This window comes from Sprattus sprattus (genome assembly GCF_963457725.1).
Source record: "Sprattus sprattus genome assembly, chromosome: 1".
NCBI lineage: Eukaryota > Metazoa > Chordata > Actinopteri > Clupeiformes > Clupeidae > Sprattus > Sprattus sprattus.
The window spans coordinates 29,101,222-29,119,176 of record NC_137920.1 but is presented as its reverse complement, the minus strand read 5'-3'; the positions used below and the strand labels follow the sequence as shown (position 1 = coordinate 29,119,176).

The window sequence follows — 17,955 nt, the reverse complement described above, 5'->3', positions numbered from 1 at the left end:
GGGGACAGGGGCGGGTGCCTTTACTAGACAAGTGGGAGTGAAAGTGTATTTCTTGCATTCCTCTCTCTCTCTTCCTCTCTCTCCCTTTTGCCTTGGTGCCTGCCAACGCATCTGGAATTCCTTCCTAACTAAGGCCACCAAGAGACTTCTGGGATTCCCCCAACTTTAATCCTTAATACCCCACTGCCTTCTGTTATGCTGTAGGGTGCACCAGTCAGCCAGTTGTTGCTGTCCCATGTAGTTATGCAGTCCATTCATCCCATGCATTTCTGTCTGTGCATTCTGCTGTCGGTCAAGCCGTGACATTTTCCCAAGTGTGCTTGTACGTCAGCGTTGCTAAGCCGTTTGCGGCATTACTCTCAGAATGTGCATCTGTTCCCTCTCGTCATTCTTGGTATAACAAAAAAAAACACATACTTAATATTTGGGAAGAGATGAGGGGTCCACTTTCATGGCCGTTAAATATGTGAGCCTGGGCATTCTTACGGGAGTTATTTGTTTATGGAGATTATGACTCCTTAGTTTCGCAGAATTATGATTATGAAAAATGGCACCAGTCACCATGCTGAATCACCTGAGAGCCAGCTCTTCCACCCCACCATATTATATGTGGTAGCCTTAAGAATGTGTATGGAAACACTCTGGAATTACTGTAATAAATCTACAAAAACAAATTACTTACTTAAACTGAAAACGGACCTGATTCAGATCTCAAATAAATGTTTAAGTAACGCAAGGGCAACTCTGTTTGCAGTTCGTCTGACTGTGAGGAAAACGAAACTTAAGCAGCACTACTCATTTTGTTGTCATTTGGCAGCCCTAATTCAAGGTAAGACGGTATATAAAGAGACTCATTATAAAAAGCCAAGACCATATTCCACTTTGTGTTGTACGTCCTTTTTAAGTATTGAGGAGTATTGAAGTAATTTAAGCATTATAGAAAAAAAAGAAATCCAATGCATGTTAGATATCCAAGCCCCTTTGAGTATGCAAAGCTGGCAATCAAACAGCATATAATAGTTTTCATCACTGCACAAAGTCAGTACCACCAGCCAGCCAGTGTTCTTGAGTTCTTGCAAATTCACACTCCAGACTCATCCTCTTCAGCACTGAGCGATAACACAACCCTCTGAGGCTCCCGTCCTTCAGACCAAACGTACCGCGTCGGACGCAGCCGCGGCCGCTCCCTGGGACTGCGTGAACAGCCAGCTCAGAGGGTCCTGGTGCGGCCACCAAGAGGCCCGACTGTCCGACCGCGACACTCTCCGGGCTGGCCGCCACCAGGGCCAGCGTCACGACGCCGACGTGGCTGCCAGTGGCAGTGGCGGCGACAACGACGATGACATCATGTCTGGTTACTTGGCCTGGCGGGGGCTGGGCATTTTGGTGGACGGGGTCCTGCAGGGTTGGGGGTTGATATTGCCATGGTAGGCGTAGCAGGAGGGCTGGAAGAGCCCCCTCATGGTGTCCATGTAGTCATTGAGGGAATGGATGTGGTAGATGTGCGGCAAGCCCTCCTGCACCTCCGTGATGTTAGGCAGCAGGAACACAGTGGACTGCTTCCTCCTCTGCCTCATCCTGCAGGGGATTCAAATCAATAACATTCAATCTGTTCAATTGTGTTCAATTCTGTACAGTTCAATTATTTTGGTGTCCTCAGAAAGTAGTACCACAAACTAAACCAAATATGTCCTTAACCTGAATACATGTGTGGCAACAGGGGTATAAGCATGACAATGGCCTTCCAGGTGCCCTGTTGTACATGAATATTGGTCTTGACGCATGAAACTCCACTCCTCGGTACTCCACTCCTCGGTGGCCATTCACCCTTACCTTACATAATTGGCTGTTTATGTCTGACTCTCAAACCTTGACTCTGACTCACCAATGGTATGAGTGATGCGCTCCGTGTCCAGAGGCTTCAGTGAAGAAGTCACCAACAGCCTGGTGGGGTTTGGTGACTGCTTCCCCGCCGTCGCAGTCCCCACTGTAGTGTCTACGACGGTGGGGCTCACCGGGCTCTGGATCATTTCTTGTTCTTTTTCGTTCTGCATCTGTGATGAGACGCTGAGGCCTGGGATCTTCCTTGAGGAAAGAATTACAATGAGACAAGGATAAAGCCTTACGGTCCAGGTGAGCGAGATGGAGAGGGAGGGAGAGGGGGGGCACCTAAGAAAGAGGAGGGAGGATCCCAATGCATGAAATTAATCATCATTAACAGCTTATTTGCCTCTAAGCTCAATGTGCACATATGGTTATAAAAAAGCACACCTCCCACACGGCTTGTTTTTTCATTCGTCTTAAATTCCCCTCAGCAAAATGTGTTAAACCTATTATAATGTAAATTATTATTTTATGACACCAGAAAAAAATGGATAGAGAACAATATAAGCAGAGAGAGAGAGCGAGAGAGAGAGAGAGAGAGAGAGAGAGAGAGAGAGAGAGAGAGACCGAGCAAGCAAGAGGGAAAGAGGCTAGCCTGTTGTTCAAGAGCTTTTATTGGCTTTATTTACTCTCTGTGTACTCGATGACGCCTCTCCTTGTTTCTTCCCCTTCGCTCTTCAAAAGATTTGGACTAAATTGCCCCCCCCCCCTGCCATTTTCCCTTTGAGAGTGAGCTGGGCTCAACCGATCTTATTTAGCATTTCACAAAGGTCATCGTGGAAAAGCTGAAGGGGTTAAATATTGATGCTGTCTGAATGGCATTTCCCCATTAGTCTCTCTCTCTCTCTCTTTCTCTCTCTTTCTCTCTCTCAGAGAGATGCATGTTCGGAGGACCGCCTCACTAGGAGAGAGGGGGGGAATTGTGGCTGCCCTAGCCGGCGCTAACGTGCGAGGGCCACAGTCGGAGGTGGGATGTGCACTGAGGCTGAGAGGGCAGGCGGGGCTGATGGGTAATGGAGTGAGACAAAATGGGCAGAGCACGTTACCTCTTGAATTTATAGATGACAAACACGGCCAGACCGACCACCACCAGAGACAGGAGCATCAGCATGGCCGAACCGCTGTGGTTCTCGCTGGTGTCCACTAGGGGTGCTGTAGGTGCATAGAAAAAAATACAAAACAGGTGCTGGGCGTGTTACAGTTTTTCACTGTTGCTAAAACCCGTTTTTCAAAACAGTAACATCTTTCTAAAAACTGCACACAGAAAATTGAAAACCTTACACACAAAATGCTAAACCTAACACTCCCTTTGCAAGATGACTCTTTGCTATCAAATCTCTTAACTGTTCACAAAATGGAACTCGTGTTTTCATTTGGTACACACAGCCATATTTTCAAAACACACACACATACATTCATTTAGTACACACAACTAGGCATTAGCTGCACACTACCAAGCATTTACAGCACACAGAAGTGCAAAATTGAAAACACAATCATCGAAACACACCATATGAATGACAATGACTCATTGAGCCCTTTCTCCTTTTGTAAAATGTATCAGTGTAGGCCTACATTTTCATAGTCAAACATAAAACAGCAATACCGTTGTTCTCACAAACCATATTTACAATTTCAGTCTCCTGTTCCACCAGATTGTATTGACATAAAATTGTATACAAAATGCTTATAGTTTTTCTCAATTGCTTACACACATTTTTTGAAAGCATGCCTCGTTCTCAAAACTCTAAACACAAATCCCAAAGCAACTAACTGAAAATGCAAAACCCTTTATATCTCCTGGAAAATGCTACTTTGCTTTCAAAAAATATTGAAAGTGTGTTTTCTTCCTCCACAGTGTGGTTCTCTTTCAGTCCTGCAAAATACAAATACTGTGAGCACACTACGTATATTATATTGATATGCAGTATTACAGTACACAAGGCAAACAGATTTCGTACTTGTTCTCCATCCTGAAGGTTCTAATGAAAAACCATGAAAACATGGTCTACCACAGCGGCCCAAATCTCATTAGAGATGACCTTTCTCCTTCTTCTTTCTCCTGATCCTCCTCCTTCTTCACCTTGTCCTCATTCTCTTCCTCCTCCTTGTCCTCCTCTTCCTTCTCTCTGTCCTCCTACTCTTCAACCTCCTACTCCTCCTCCTTCTTGTCCTCCTCTTCCTCCTCCTCTCACTCTTACCCCTCTCCTTCTCTGGTTGTCGATCTTTTCAAAGTTTTCAATAGTTTATCCAACAAAACAGAGGCTCAAGACATTTTTATGGTGCAGTCCTCACTGCAAATTGGTCAAAAGACCTGAAAGTTTAGAGATTTGACTATTTGTGGCTTGCAGGTGTGGGATAAAAAATATATCTTTCACATTTAATTAAGTAGGTTAGTATAGGATTCCATAGGATAACATAAATTGAATTGGTAACTTAGTGTGGCCATGTATTCTGTTTGACCTGTTGGGTAAGGTTTGATGAGCTGAGAGAGTTAGTCAAGACTTGGAGTAAGGGGATCCTATGTCAATAGTCTTATCTATAGTGGAGGACAAGGTGGCCACAGTGTATTAGTCCGAGGGAGGGGTTTTAGGTATAAGAGCTCAGTTTGCCCAGAGACTGATGGGCATTGTTGTGGGACATTTCATGAACATGGATTGCTTGTAACAATGCTCCCGATATCGTTAATAAATCTGCAGTACCACTCCAGTTGTCTGTAAGTAATTTTGACCACACAGGTTGATGCTTTGAGATTTTACTTGAAAATTGTTTTGACAACAACGTGATGTGTAATTGACATCAGTGTGTTCACAAGGAAAATCGGACTCTAATGTAGATAAGGGAATTTTAAGTTTTTCCAACTTGGGGCGAGCGATTGATACATGACGTGAAGGTTGTGCAGATTGTGCCGAATTTTCGCTTTATACTTCTTAACAATAGTGAAAAACTGTAAGAAAAATAGACCCTTTTCAATTCTGGCTGAATGGTTCCTTCTGGCCAGAACTTTTGTTTTGTTTGAAATTCACTAAGTGTTATCCACAAAAGCCCCAGGGCTTGTTACTATCCATGTGATTAACAAACACCTTCTTATTAGGGAATACACAGACACACAGACACACACACACACACAAACACACACACACACACACACACACACACACACACACACACACAAACACTCAAACACAGACACATACACACAAACACACACACACACACACACACACACACACACACTCAGGGTGGTGTGCTAGACCTTGAGGAAAAAGGACGGAAACCATTAAATTAGAGTTGCCAGTGCTTCATGGCGCTTTTGCTAAATGGTTTACAAAAGACAATGAAGGTCAATTAATCCCTGAGCCTGAGAAAATGCATGGGAATATACCATAGCACAAGTCACTACACAAATAAGAACTGATGACATTTGAGCATACTGCTATATACTGAACTGCTTTTCACTTCAGGTTCAGGTTTATTTCTTAGCGTAGACTATTTGAATGAAAGCGTTTTTACGTTTTTTTTTTCAGTTAAAGAAAATGTCAGGGAAGTCAAACATGAAACTGAAAACAATGGTCTCCCAATGACCCATAACCTCAACCTGAAATAGAACTGGGACTCACCGGCTGATAAGTGTTCAGCGTAGACGGTGATCTGGACTCCTGGTCTTAGGATAAACTGCACCAGGTTCTGATTCAGGGCCCCTAACACCACCTCAGAGAGCTGTACAAGGGCCAACAAGGGACACAGTTAGTGACGAACCAGAGATTAGCCTTTATTAATGGGACAGCAGGAATGTGTGTGTGTGAAACATGAAACTTTTTTCTCTGGACATAAGAGAAATGATAATTATTCCAATTGTGCTCCAATACTTCTGAGCGTTGCCACTATCCCCTCTCTTTGTTTCAGCAAATGTATCCCATTCATTTATATTTTTCAGTGTCTGAAAATCAAATCATTCTAACACCTCAACAGGATGAACAAACTGCTGATGAATACTGCATTCACATTCCCCTTAGAAACTCAGAGGCCACACCTAGTAAGATACACATTGGTTGATAAAATACAAAGTAATACAAGTTATTTCAAAATAAACCGCTTGTTATCTTTACTGACAGGCTCATAATGTTTTATAAGTGTCTTATATGTTTTAATCTCTCCCTAAAACTACATTGCACACAGGTGGTTACTAAACAACAATTAGCCAAGTGATTCCTTTTGCCACATAAAATCTCGTTAATGTCTGAAATGCAGCTAAGCTAAGGACAGAGAAATTGACCCAAAGTGTTCCGCTGGTTTTGTAGACATACTCTGCCCTCCCCTGGCTATGATAAACTGTTCCACAGTCCACAGGTCAGTCTAGGCCAAAAGGGTTAAAAAAAAAAAAACATGCTCCCTAGGTATACTGCGCAACAACAATCTGGTTAAAAGTATTCTTGTATTGTATTATTTTTGAATTGTATTTTTTTATGTCTCTTGATTGGATCTCTTGTTCAAACTGCATAAACCCTCATGTTTTGTATGCCAAAAGAAATGTATCCATACCCAGTCGGTTTAGGCTCACTGTGAAATGCACCAGTTTGTTTGTCTTCCTCTCTGAATTTCGCTTGATTTTACAGGCTGGCTTCATTAATTTGAGCCGCCTCATTTAGCAAATTAATTGTGGGGGTGGGCTAATAGACTGTTCCATGAATAATTACTTATTCTCGCTGTTGTATCAGGGTCAGTACATCTTTTATTCGACTTAATGAGCTTCAAACACATTGCACCTTCAAGACGCCAACCTTGAATGAAAATTCATTGCATGGCTTTATGGGTAGGAAGGAAGGAGAGCATGCTGTCAGCACGCGCAATCACACAAGACCCAGGCCAAAAAAAAAATTCTTAGGCTAGAAGAGTGCGACAGCCATCTGACGTGTCGCTCATAATCATGCACACAGTCGAAAGGTATCATCTGACATACTGCAGGCACTTGGAACATGACTAACATCAGGACTGAGACAAGTCCTTCATGGCACTCGTTAGCTCAGCTGGAAGCCTTCATATGAGCTCTGAAGAGTGAGCGGACAGCTCTTACATTCAGAAAGCATATATATAAATGTGTGTACCTGCACTGATGTCTGGTATAAAGAAGTCTCTGGAAAGTATGGTCTTGAAATGAACTGTGAGACCTTTGAAAGCAACGTGAGTGACTGAGACAAGACTAGGTAAGTACTCCGGTTTCTGAAAAGACTTTGGAACAAACAACCTTTGATTGCCACTTCGGCTACAGCCAAATGGTCAGCACAGGCGCCGTAATAGCAGAAGCCTGATCGAACGCACCCGGCACCTTTTTGTGTTATTTTTCATCTCTCTCAGTTATTCAAAGACAGGAAAAAACGTCCCTACGCCGACCTGTGATGCTTAAAAGTGGTGGACTTGAGTAGACGATTTTTGTTCACCAGGCGTGCTGGCTCTCTTTCAGTGCGGTACTTGACTTTGGCGGTGTATTAAGGTGCTGATGAGCTTCAGTGTTCTATGATATTAAATCTCTCTGCGGAACGTTTGTGCGGGCCAACATTGACATCTGCTGAAAGCAAGATGAAACTCTTGCAACATCTTTGATTATTTAATTATTTTCAAACAAGGTTTTTGATCCACTGAAGCAGAAATGATCAATCAAGACAGGCTCATTTTCTTTAATCCCCCCCCCCCCTCTTCTGCCAGGTAATTTTGCATTTGATATCACACAGGCTCCTAATACATTACTGAAGATACTACTGTGGGACATAAGCCACAGTAACACAACAAAACAGGCTAGGACTGTAAGGTTGTGTTTTCTCTGGACACCCTACACTTCCAGAAGATGTCCAATTAAGTCACAGTAACTGAAAAGGTTCCATATCATGAACAATATAATGCTGTCCATTTCCATTTCATGTTGTCCCCTTGTATTAGCATGCAACCCTATGCAGCTGCTTGGAGGGTAATATAGTGTCTATAATGTACGATGTGGGGGTTGTGTAGAATGCTGGCTGTCATTATGAAAAGGTCTGCCGTGTTTTAAATTGGACCAGGCCGTGGGGTGTATTTGTCATAAAAAGCTTCGTGTTATGACCATCCATCACTTTGAAATCTCTCTTTTTGCAGTTAGTCTGTCTCTTTCTGTTCTGCGGGTGGTTGCTGTACAACAATGCTGTTGGAAGTCTCGTCTCGGGTGTGTGTTTTGGGGGAGGGGGGTCGACCCCCTCGCCTCCTAACTGACCTCATCCAGGTGTGCGGAGGTCTTCTCTGGCTTCCCCTCGGTGACGCGTTTATCCGGCAGCAGGAAGAACTCTGCGGTGGTAGGTAGCCCCGGCAAAACGGTCACCAGCAGCAGCTCCCGGTTGATACCAGTGGCCTGTGGAGGGAGAGAGATAGAGAGAGGAAAGGACCGGTGAGAGAGAGAGAGAGGAAAGGACAGAAAGGGAGAGAGAGCGAGAGAGGGGAAAGAAGAGGTAAGAGAGAGAGAGATAGAGGAAAGGAGAGGTGAGAGGAGAAAAGACAGAGGGAGAGGGAGCGAGAGAGGAAGAAAGAGAGAGGGAGGTGAAGGAAGAGCAAACACACACAACGGATTAAAAGAGGGAAAGCCAGCTGAGAGGATAAAATAAAAACCAATACTATCAAGTAAAATAACACTTAAATAACTTACTGGGGGAATATAGAAGAATGAGTAGATAGAGAAAGGACCAAATAAAGACAGACACAAAGGAAATAAACCCACATGGGAGAAAGAGAGAGAGAGAGAGAGCCCTTCCCAGTCCGCTCGGCTCCCACACTGAACCGGCCCATTTGGCTAAGCACCAGCCCAAAGCAATCTCTCGGAAATGGAAAAATCCTCTGACTTATGGGACTGGGTCAGACACGAACATTATGAGTCCTCATAATGCATTATGTAGGCTGGCTCTCTCACAGGGCCTCCAGAGTAATGTCATGCACAGCTTGCCACAGCTTGTGTCCTATGCAATGTGTGCATTAACACAGTCGATGGGCTTTTAGCTTTTTATTTATTCTTTTTTTTCGGTTTTATTTATGTATTGTTACATAGTGTATATGTTTTTATGTATTTGTTTGTTTATTTTTTGGTTTGTTATTTCCTAGTTGGGTACAAATGCATGTGCTTCTGTGAAGTTGATACCTTATGTGCAGCTTTTTAGGTTGAGAATTGTGTGTGTGTGTAATTGTTGTTTGAGAAAGAGACTGTGTGTCTGTCTGTGATTGAGTGTGTTTTCAACTCTCAGGCCCAACGTCACCATGAAGTGGATTGTCTGTCTGCAGCATCTGTCCCTGTGTGTCACCAGTCAAAAAGAGATTGAGCTTTTCGGACACTTCCTTTTCCCCTCTGCTTCAAACGAACATGCACTCGCCTATCTTAAATTATACAAGCTGACTGCGAAAATGAAGAGATTTCACTTTTTTCAGACTCGCCACTACATAAAACATAAAACTACTTCACTCCCATCTCTGACTTAATCCCCCATGCATGACAGACATGCGCGCCGTTGTAGGCCACTGGAGAAGCCCTCGCCGCCTCACAAAGTCGAAAATCTAATTTCACCTTTCTGTTTTTTGTCCGAGAGGAACAGAGCAATCAGTCGAGAAGATCAGAAGAAGGCCTCGAGGGGGGTGTGTGGATTAGATGGATTGAATGGATAGGATGGATTGTAGTGGGGGTTCTTCAGCATTCTTTAATGGGATGAAGGAGGAGGAAGGCAAAAGAGAAAGGGGGAAGAAAAAGAAATCAAAGTAAACAAGCTCCGAGCGGTGCTTTGGACAAACTCACTTGAATCACAGAGTTCCTAATGACCCGGCTGACGTCCAGTCTCCATTCGGCCACGTCTGGGTTGTGCTCGTCCAGGTTGGCAGAGAAAGCCAGGAGATTGGACTTGAAGTACTCTGAGGATGTTATTAATCAGAGATAGATAGAAAGAGATTCGCTTTGATGGTTTGTTTTTGTTTTGTTTTGTGGAAATGCAATGGGCTTTGATTTCGTTGATTTCTGTTGCAGATGTACCCCCATTGTGGAGCACAGAAAGTCAAGTGAGGTCTCTATTTTATCAAAAAGTTATAAAACAAATTGTATAAGTTAGCGGCGGTGTCGGTCTGAACATGAACAGGGCCAGGTCCTAGGTGAATGGCTGGAGTTGTATTAATTAAGCCTTTCTTTTAAACTGAGAGATATTTGTAAGATTCCCGATTTCTACCCTCAATCCAAATCTAGTTTGTGTCATTTTTCAATCCTTTGTCTTCTTTTAGACAGACAACACACAAGAGTATATGAGCTACTAAGGATCAGTTCAATACGGCCAATGGGAAAACTCAGCACTTCTGTTACATGTAACAGTTGGATTTCTGGTGTTGAACTGTTGGTCTGCGTTTCCAAATGCTAGGGAGAGTCAGGGGGACATGCTCACCGTGGACGGCGATGATCTTCCTGTCCTGCAGGATGATGTTCCCAGCGGACACCTGCACCGTGACAACGTTGGTTCCTTCCCTGGAGAAGGTGAAGGCGACGCTTCCATCCAGGGTAATCACTGGCTGCATTGTAAAGTAATGAGAGTGAGTCTTGTGTTTATACCGTCTGTGTGTGCACAGTTGAGGATGCTGGCAGACGGGACCTAGGGGGGATGGGGGGGGGGGGACCGAGAGAGAGACAATGTGTGTGTGTGTGTGTGTGTGATTGTGTGTTTGTGTGTGTGTGCTTGCATGTTTATAGTGGAGATTATGTGAGAAGAGATGGAGAAAACAGCATGAAAGGAAATATTGGAAAAAGGAAAAAAAGATACAGAGAAGACTATTCAGCGGTATTTAAGTGTGTTCCCAGTATGGTGTGTGTGCGTGTGTTCGCGTGTGTGTGCGTGCGTGCGTGCGTGCGAGCGTGCGTGTGTGCGCGTGTGTGTGCTTATTAGCATGTGTGTGTGTGTGTGTCTTTGTGTGTGTGTGTGTGTGTGTGTCAGTGTGGTTGTTTACATAGAATGGATCCCATGGGTGTCCCTTGTCATCTCTCTCCTCCCTTCACACAGTGTCTTTAACACACACACACACACACCAACACACTAGATGAGTTGTATCTGAGTTATAGTATCTACTGCTCAGTCTATATTAGCCTGTCAGTCACTGCTCTTTTCAGTAATTACGGCCTCCTGTTCCCCTCAGTGGTGGGTATCTCAGTGGTGGCCATCTTTTTAAATATTCTGCTGGAATGCGTCTATGGAATGTGTCAAATTGAAAAGGCTAGAGTATAAGAGACTACAATGCCCACAACTGCTATTTCTTCTGTGCTCAGAACTTCTGTCTTTGATAGAGATCTTGGTGACACCTTGGTGCAAGTCAGCACACTAATGCATCTTCTGGCTATAAGTTATTTAGTGAAAAAATCATTCCTCTCAGTATTCCTCTCTGCTGTGTTTAACACCGAAAGTTCAGTTGCTGGAAATGGGAGTGTTGGGTCTACACTCTTCTAATTCTGCGTGTATGAGAGATCATTATTAACTAGAATGCGTTTCGTGAACGAACTGCGAGAGTGTGCTTGCTCTGCAGTGCAGTGGCCGAGTGCGCATATGTTGTTGAGGGGCCTCACAGACTGATATCTGAGAACAAAATATGTATAGTACTGTATAGTACTGTGTTTTCTGTGTTCAGTACAACGTTGAATGCAGGTTGTAGGATGAATCTGCCAGCCTTCCAGTGTAACCATCTGCAGTGACACTGAATACACCTTTTTGTTCTCAACCAATATATTCTAGCAAGCAACCAAGCTCAACCATTATATTTTGGCTCCACTGACGTTAAGACATATGAGGGTATCTTTGTTGTTCTGTTTTTGTTTGTTTGTTTGCTTGTTTATTGTGAAAGGGTCTAGTGTGTTACATTTAGCTTGGAGAAGTCTTAAAATAGGCTCCAAGTGACATTATCTCTTATGGGGTGTAATTATTCCTCCAAAGGTAGTGTTAATCAATGAGTGCACCTGAATTGTGCGGTATTTGTTGAGGGAGACTTGGGCTTGTTTTGATTTTGTATTGGTTGCGGATGCAATAAATCTTGTCTGTGCTTCAAATGTAAATATATTTATTGTCTCTCTGTATTATGAAACTTGCATATTTACAAAGCACAAACATTTCAGGTGTCATGGTCATAGTTCCAGAGTTTCGTTATACTGACTTACTGAGCTAAGTGAATTGTTGAAATTGTTATCTTGGTAAAAGGAAACATCTCTGCAACAATATTGGAATGAATGCGGTTACATAGCCAGCTTTACTTAAAGTTTATTGTAAGATATAGCTTGTTAGACTTAATGCAGTTAGAGTTAGACTGTAGGTCTAGTATCTAACGTAAGAAACACTTTTACTGTATAGATAGAGAGCACGTGTATCACATTGGTCTGTCAAATTAGTGTTAGTTATTGGTGTTCGTTGGCATAAAAAGTTAGTCTTCTCTTATAAGCCTAAGTAGTACATCTGATTAGAGCTAGCAACCATGAATTGCAGATTAAGGGGTCCCCTATCTCAGTGTTCATTTTGGCAGCTAGTTTTAGATTCAGTCTTAAGACAAAAATGCATATTAGTTTTAGTCACATTTAGTCATAGTTATCCTTCTTAGTTTCAGTCTAGTTTTCGAAAACTCATTACAATTTAGTCTAGTTTTAGGCACATTTAAAATTCCATAGTATAGCCACATTAAACTCCTTCCCTTCCCTTCTCAGGCTTAGGGACCTCTTGTGTTGTGTCAACTGCATAGTAGTCTAGCTTGCAGTACTTAAATTGTGGATGCATGGGTGTTGGGTCTACACTCTTCTAATTCTGCGTGTCTGAGAGATCATTATTAATTAATAGTGCACAGTATCTGAGCGGTGCCTTCTTTCAGTGTGAGAAAGTGCAGGATCCGCTGGCCCAGTTCACTGACAGGCACTGCTAACGGGCGCCGCTGTCCCAGTTCACTGACAGGCTAGTGGGAGCCTCTGCATTGCCAGAGTCCAAGGGAGCAAGTGAAGGTGGAGCTGCTATCTTTAGAACGAGACCCTGTCCAAGGTCTTCCTCTCTTTCCCTCTCTCTCTCTCTCTCTCTATCTCTCTCTCTCTCTATCACTCTTTCTGTCCCTCTCTCTCTCTCTCTATCACTCTTTCTGTCCCTCTCTCTCTCTCTATCACTCTTTCTGTCCCTCGCTGTGCATAGACTGACCATCTAAAAATACTTCAACCAGCTATCTTGAGAATAAAACCCCATCTTTAGAATGAGACTCTCTCTCTCTCTCTCTCTGTGTGAGTGTGTGTGTGTGTGTCTTTCTGCTGTGTTTAACACCGAAAGTTCAGTTGCTGGAAATGGGTGTGTTGGGTCTACACTCTTCTAATTCTGCGTGTATGCGAGATCATTATTAATTAATAGTGCACAGTATCTGAGCGGTGCCTTCTTTCAGTGTGAGAAAGTGCAGGATCCGCTGTCCCAGTTCACTGACAGGCTAACAGGAGCCTCTGCATTGCCAGAGTCCAAGGGAGCAAGTGAAGGTGGTGCTGCTATCTTTAGAACGAGACCCTGTTCAAGGTCTTCCTCTCTTTCCCCCTCTCTCTCATTCTCTTTCTCTCTATCACTCTTTCTGTCCCTCTCTCTCTCGCTATCACTCTTTCTGTCCCTCGCTGTGCATAGACTGACCATCTAAAAATACTTCAACAAGCTATCTTGAGAATAAAACCCCATCTTTAGAATGAGACTCTCTCTCTCTCTCTCTCTCTCTCTCTCTCTCTGTGTGTGTGTGTGTGTGTGTGTGTGTGTGTGTGTGTGTGTGTTTGGTCCTCAGATTCACATACTGTGCTCACAGACTGGCCATCCATAAAGCTTCAAGGGGCTTCAGTTCTCATCTAAGTCTCCAGGGAAACGATTTTGTTACAAGCCTCGACTCCGTTCAGTTAACCCACCTCCCACCATCCCCATCCTTTGCAGCTGCCTAAGTATTTAAGAAACCATCTTAATTAATCATCAAGACAGTCTGTGTCAAATTGTATGACTGTGTCATGTTCTCACTAATGGTAACTGAAATGACAGTCCTCAGGAATTTTTTGTGGCACATCAGCTTATGTTAATTAAAAATATGCTGTCATTGCATCAGATATTTCTTCGAAAATTCATGCCAACATGACTCTTACATCACCGGGCACTGACTGTCATGACTGTGTGTTTGACTGTCATGACGTGTCACAGCGTATGGCGTCTATGATGCGGTCACGTCTGTCTGATGATGATGAACTCGACCAGAAGATGGCGCGAACGGCGCGTCGTCGTGCTCACCTCGCTGTTGTTGCCGAGCCACCAGATGTAGGTGGCGGTGCCCACCTGGCTGGGCCACAGCACGGCCGTCAGGTTCACTTCTTTGTTCTTCACGGCCACGAAGGGAGCCGAGAGGTGGATGTGTTCAAGCAGACCTGTTCAGTCACCACATGAGAAAGACAAAAGTTTAGTTTACAAAGTTAGGAAATGACATGCAAGCCAACCCAGAATGACATGCAAACAAACCCTGAATGACATGCAGGCAAACCCAGAGGGCTACTGCTAGAAATAGATGAAGAGAGAGATGGAGAGAGAGGGAGAAAAGAGAGACATGAAGAGAGTCAGAAGCAGAGACAGATAAAGAAAGAGATGGAGAGAGAGAGATGAAGAGAGTCAGAAGCAGAGACAGAGAAAGAGAGAGATGGAGAGAGAGATGAAGAGAGTCAGAAGCAGAAACAGAGAAAGAGAGAGATGGAGAGAGAGATGAAGATAGTCAGAAGCAGATAGAGAGAAAGAGAGAGATTGAGAGAGAGAGATGAAGAGAGAGGGAAGATGAGACAGAGAGAGGAAAAGCAACACTATGTGGGAATTTGTAAAAAAAAAAAAAAAAAAAAAAAAACATACATATTCCACTCTGGGAGTCTGTGCCATCTGTGTGTTATTTTTCATGGCTGGCATGCGGGAGCCGTTCTGGCCTTATTTACCTCTCTGGCACGGCAGGATTGACAGATTGGAAGGCTTCGTGCTCCCCGATCAATAACTCACTGCTATTGCATCTGCCACTGTGGAGAACCCCGGGGACAGGGACGCTCTGTGTGTGTGTGTGTGTGTGTGTGTGTGTGTGTGTGTGTATGTGTGTGTGTGTGTGTGTGTGTGTGTGTGTCTGTCTGTGTGTGTGTGTGTGTGTTTGTGAGGACTCATGTCACATGAAGACACAGCACCATCGTCTCTGACCACAGATTGTTCCTAGTTTCATGGGATTTCGTGTGTGTGCTTGAAGGGATAGGTCATTCACACTTGAGTGTATGCATAACTATCTATTTGGGAAGCATAAAACTGTCCCTGGGTGCTTTGTGTGTGTGTGTGTGTGTGTGTGTGTGTGTGTGTGTGTGTGTGTGTGTTTTTTTAAGTACTCATTTGTCTCACGAAGACACAAGACCACTGTCTCTGATCACAGATTGTTCCAAGATCTCTCTCTCTCTCTCTCTCTCTCTCTCTCTCTCTCTCTCTCTCTGTAGTTTGCTCAGGTCTTTCACATGTCATGTACATCTATTAATTTGTAAGGACACAACAGTCCCCAGTGCCTGTTTGTGCGCTTGTGTGCTTCAAATTGTGCACACGGACACGTCAACACGTCTCTGTGCACGCGTGCTTATTAGTCATCACTCACAGCTCACGTGCAGATACAGCACCACGGTCTCAACGCCCAGGTCGTTCCTGGCGGTGGCCGCCACGCGGTAGATGCCCACGCTCCTGTACACGTGCTTGATGCCGTCCTCCACCGTGCTGATGTTGGAGTAGGTGACGGTGTTGCCGTTGCCGAAGTCTAGCATGATGGTGGTGCGGGAGCCGGAGCCCTGTGGTAAAGGGGGGGTGGGGGTGATGGGGTGTAGAGGGGACAGCGTGTCAGCGTGCCATTTCACAGGTGCATGACATTTGCTCACGCCCGAGGTAAATGTCACGTCGGAGACAACGCGCGCATGCTGAAGGATGGATCGCTGCAAACCGCCCGCTATGAGATTGTGTCTATGGGGGGATCAGGGGATCTGGAATTGCAGGCGAAAAAAACACTAATGATCTGATGTTTTCAAATAATGTTGGGGAAAAAAATATTTATTGTCAGTAAAAATCATTAAATAGACAGGAAAAACTGTGTGGAAGACCTTGTGTTCGGGTAATAATTAGGTGTGATTTAAAGGTATAATTAAGAATTTAATGAGGTATAATTAAAGTTAAAGAAAGACAAAAACAGACTGATGCAATTAAGAAAGTCGACCAATCAACAGATTGAAACAGGTCGAATTGATACTACTGTTTGCCTGATGTGTCATAGACAAACTAATTGCTTAGATTATTTTGTATATCTTACTCTGTAGGCCATATCCCTGGTTATGTACTCTGTCATCCGCATTCATCTTAGCAAATGGCATTTGTGAAGATTCAGGGTTGTATACATTTGACCCCCTTCCCCTCAGATAAACTCTTTCCTTCTATGAACAACCCCACCTCCTTCACCTCCGTCACCTCTTCCACCACCTTTAACTCCTCCACCTCCTCCACCACCTTTAACTCCTCCACCTCCTTCACCCTCCTTCACCTCCTCCACCTCCTTCACCTCCTTCGCCTCCTCCACCTCCTTCACCTTTTGCCCTCTGTCCTCACCCCCTCTTCTCTTCATAGGACCAGCTCCCCTATGGTAGGTGAAATCACCCATTGTCTCCCCTTCTGAACACACCCTATAACTTAAACATAAGACCACACCTCCCCTGTATTCTCCCACCTGACTGAAAGGTATGAATGCCAACACCTTCTTACAGTCAGGTAGGCCATTTCTCTGAGCGGCAAGCTAAGAGGGTGTCTCCACGCTGTCTCCAACGTCTTCTGGTCTATTTGTCAAATTTGGTGTGCTCGTTATATCCTATCAAAACAACCCCTACTGATACATTTACACAAATAAGCTAAGAGGGTGTTAGCCTCTGTGTATTGTACGTGTGACCCACCTCTTCCAGAAACACCAGGAAAGTGACGTTGCTGTTGACAGTAGCGGTGAGGGTGCCATCACTGGTGACTAGGTAGAGCCCCCTAGGGGCCTGGCGGGGGCATGGCTGCCTTTGTGCCGTGTACAGGTCCACAACTCCACCTGTGCAGTTATTGGTCACAACCTTCCTGTAGCTATGCAACAGAAAGAGAAAAAGAGAGGGACAAAATAAAGAAACAAACCTCAATGGCTACATTTTTATCTTTCATGAAGTATTATCATTAATTCATTTACACATTTATTCATCCATACACATCTTTTTCATCCATCCAACTTTCCATCGATCATCATATTTGGGGTATAACTAATAATCGTTCATTCACATCTATCCGTCCATAGATTCCATGTCCATTGAGGAGTGTGACTCACCCTGTGCTGTTGAGGAAGCTGCTCGCCGTGGTGCAGCTCCTCGTCATCGACGACGGGAGGAACCAAAAGGCGGGGGAGCACTTCCCGTCACTTCGCCTCTCGTAGCCGTAGTCGCTTGAAAAAATAAAGTAAATTAAAGTAAATTAAAAATCATGAGAGGAATGAAACCTCAACGAGGCGTTTCACTGGATTCTTCTTGTCAGTGTTTCTCATTAGGAACTTCAAAAGCGGCGTGGTGCATATTCCTTGACCCCCCCCCACCCTCTTTCCACACTGCAAAGCAGATGTTAAGTAAAATAAATAAATAAAACGATCATCAAAGTGGTTGTCTGCCTTAAACCAGACACCCTAAACAGAGCATCCTAGGCGCTCCGTAGCTCCTGGAAATGAGATCAAACAGCCGAGGGTTCAGCCTCTTCAGTTGTTTGTCCTCCAATTAACAAAAAAAGTGACGTGATTGCAATGAGAGGAACAAATTGCCTCAATTAGCGCTACATGCAACACAAGACACAGAGGCTTGGTGATGGTTAATGAAAGCTATTAAAGGTTGAGAGTTTTCGGTCACGTCACACAACAACACACTCCCCTCCCCTTCGCAGCCCCCCGCCGCCGCATCTTTCCCCGCCTTGCATGTCTCTTGTGGAACTTGGGGAAGTGTTGAAATTGATAGAA

General features: G+C 44.2%; 1 protein-coding gene across 1 annotated transcript in view; it reads right to left on the bottom strand.

Annotated features, from left to right (window-relative positions):
- Positions 1–1,026: 1,026 nt before the first annotated feature.
- LOC308368998 (VPS10 domain-containing receptor SorCS1-like) overlaps positions 1,027–17,955 on the bottom strand; it is a gene marked incomplete at both ends in the record, with an annotated part of 140,925 nt that continues 123,996 nt past the window's right edge. The window contains 12 exons of the mRNA XM_080843309.1: positions 1,027–1,309; positions 1,360–1,578; positions 1,870–2,085; positions 2,931–3,036; positions 5,505–5,604; positions 8,126–8,260; positions 9,683–9,795; positions 10,314–10,437; positions 14,178–14,311; positions 15,547–15,733; positions 16,877–17,048; positions 17,284–17,397. Coding sequence (XP_080699435.1) covers positions 1,027–1,309; positions 1,360–1,578; positions 1,870–2,085; positions 2,931–3,036; positions 5,505–5,604; positions 8,126–8,260; positions 9,683–9,795; positions 10,314–10,437; positions 14,178–14,311; positions 15,547–15,733; positions 16,877–17,048; positions 17,284–17,397 — 1,903 coding nt within the window. The remainder of the gene's footprint in view (positions 1,310–1,359; positions 1,579–1,869; positions 2,086–2,930; positions 3,037–5,504; positions 5,605–8,125; positions 8,261–9,682; positions 9,796–10,313; positions 10,438–14,177; positions 14,312–15,546; positions 15,734–16,876; positions 17,049–17,283; positions 17,398–17,955) is intronic.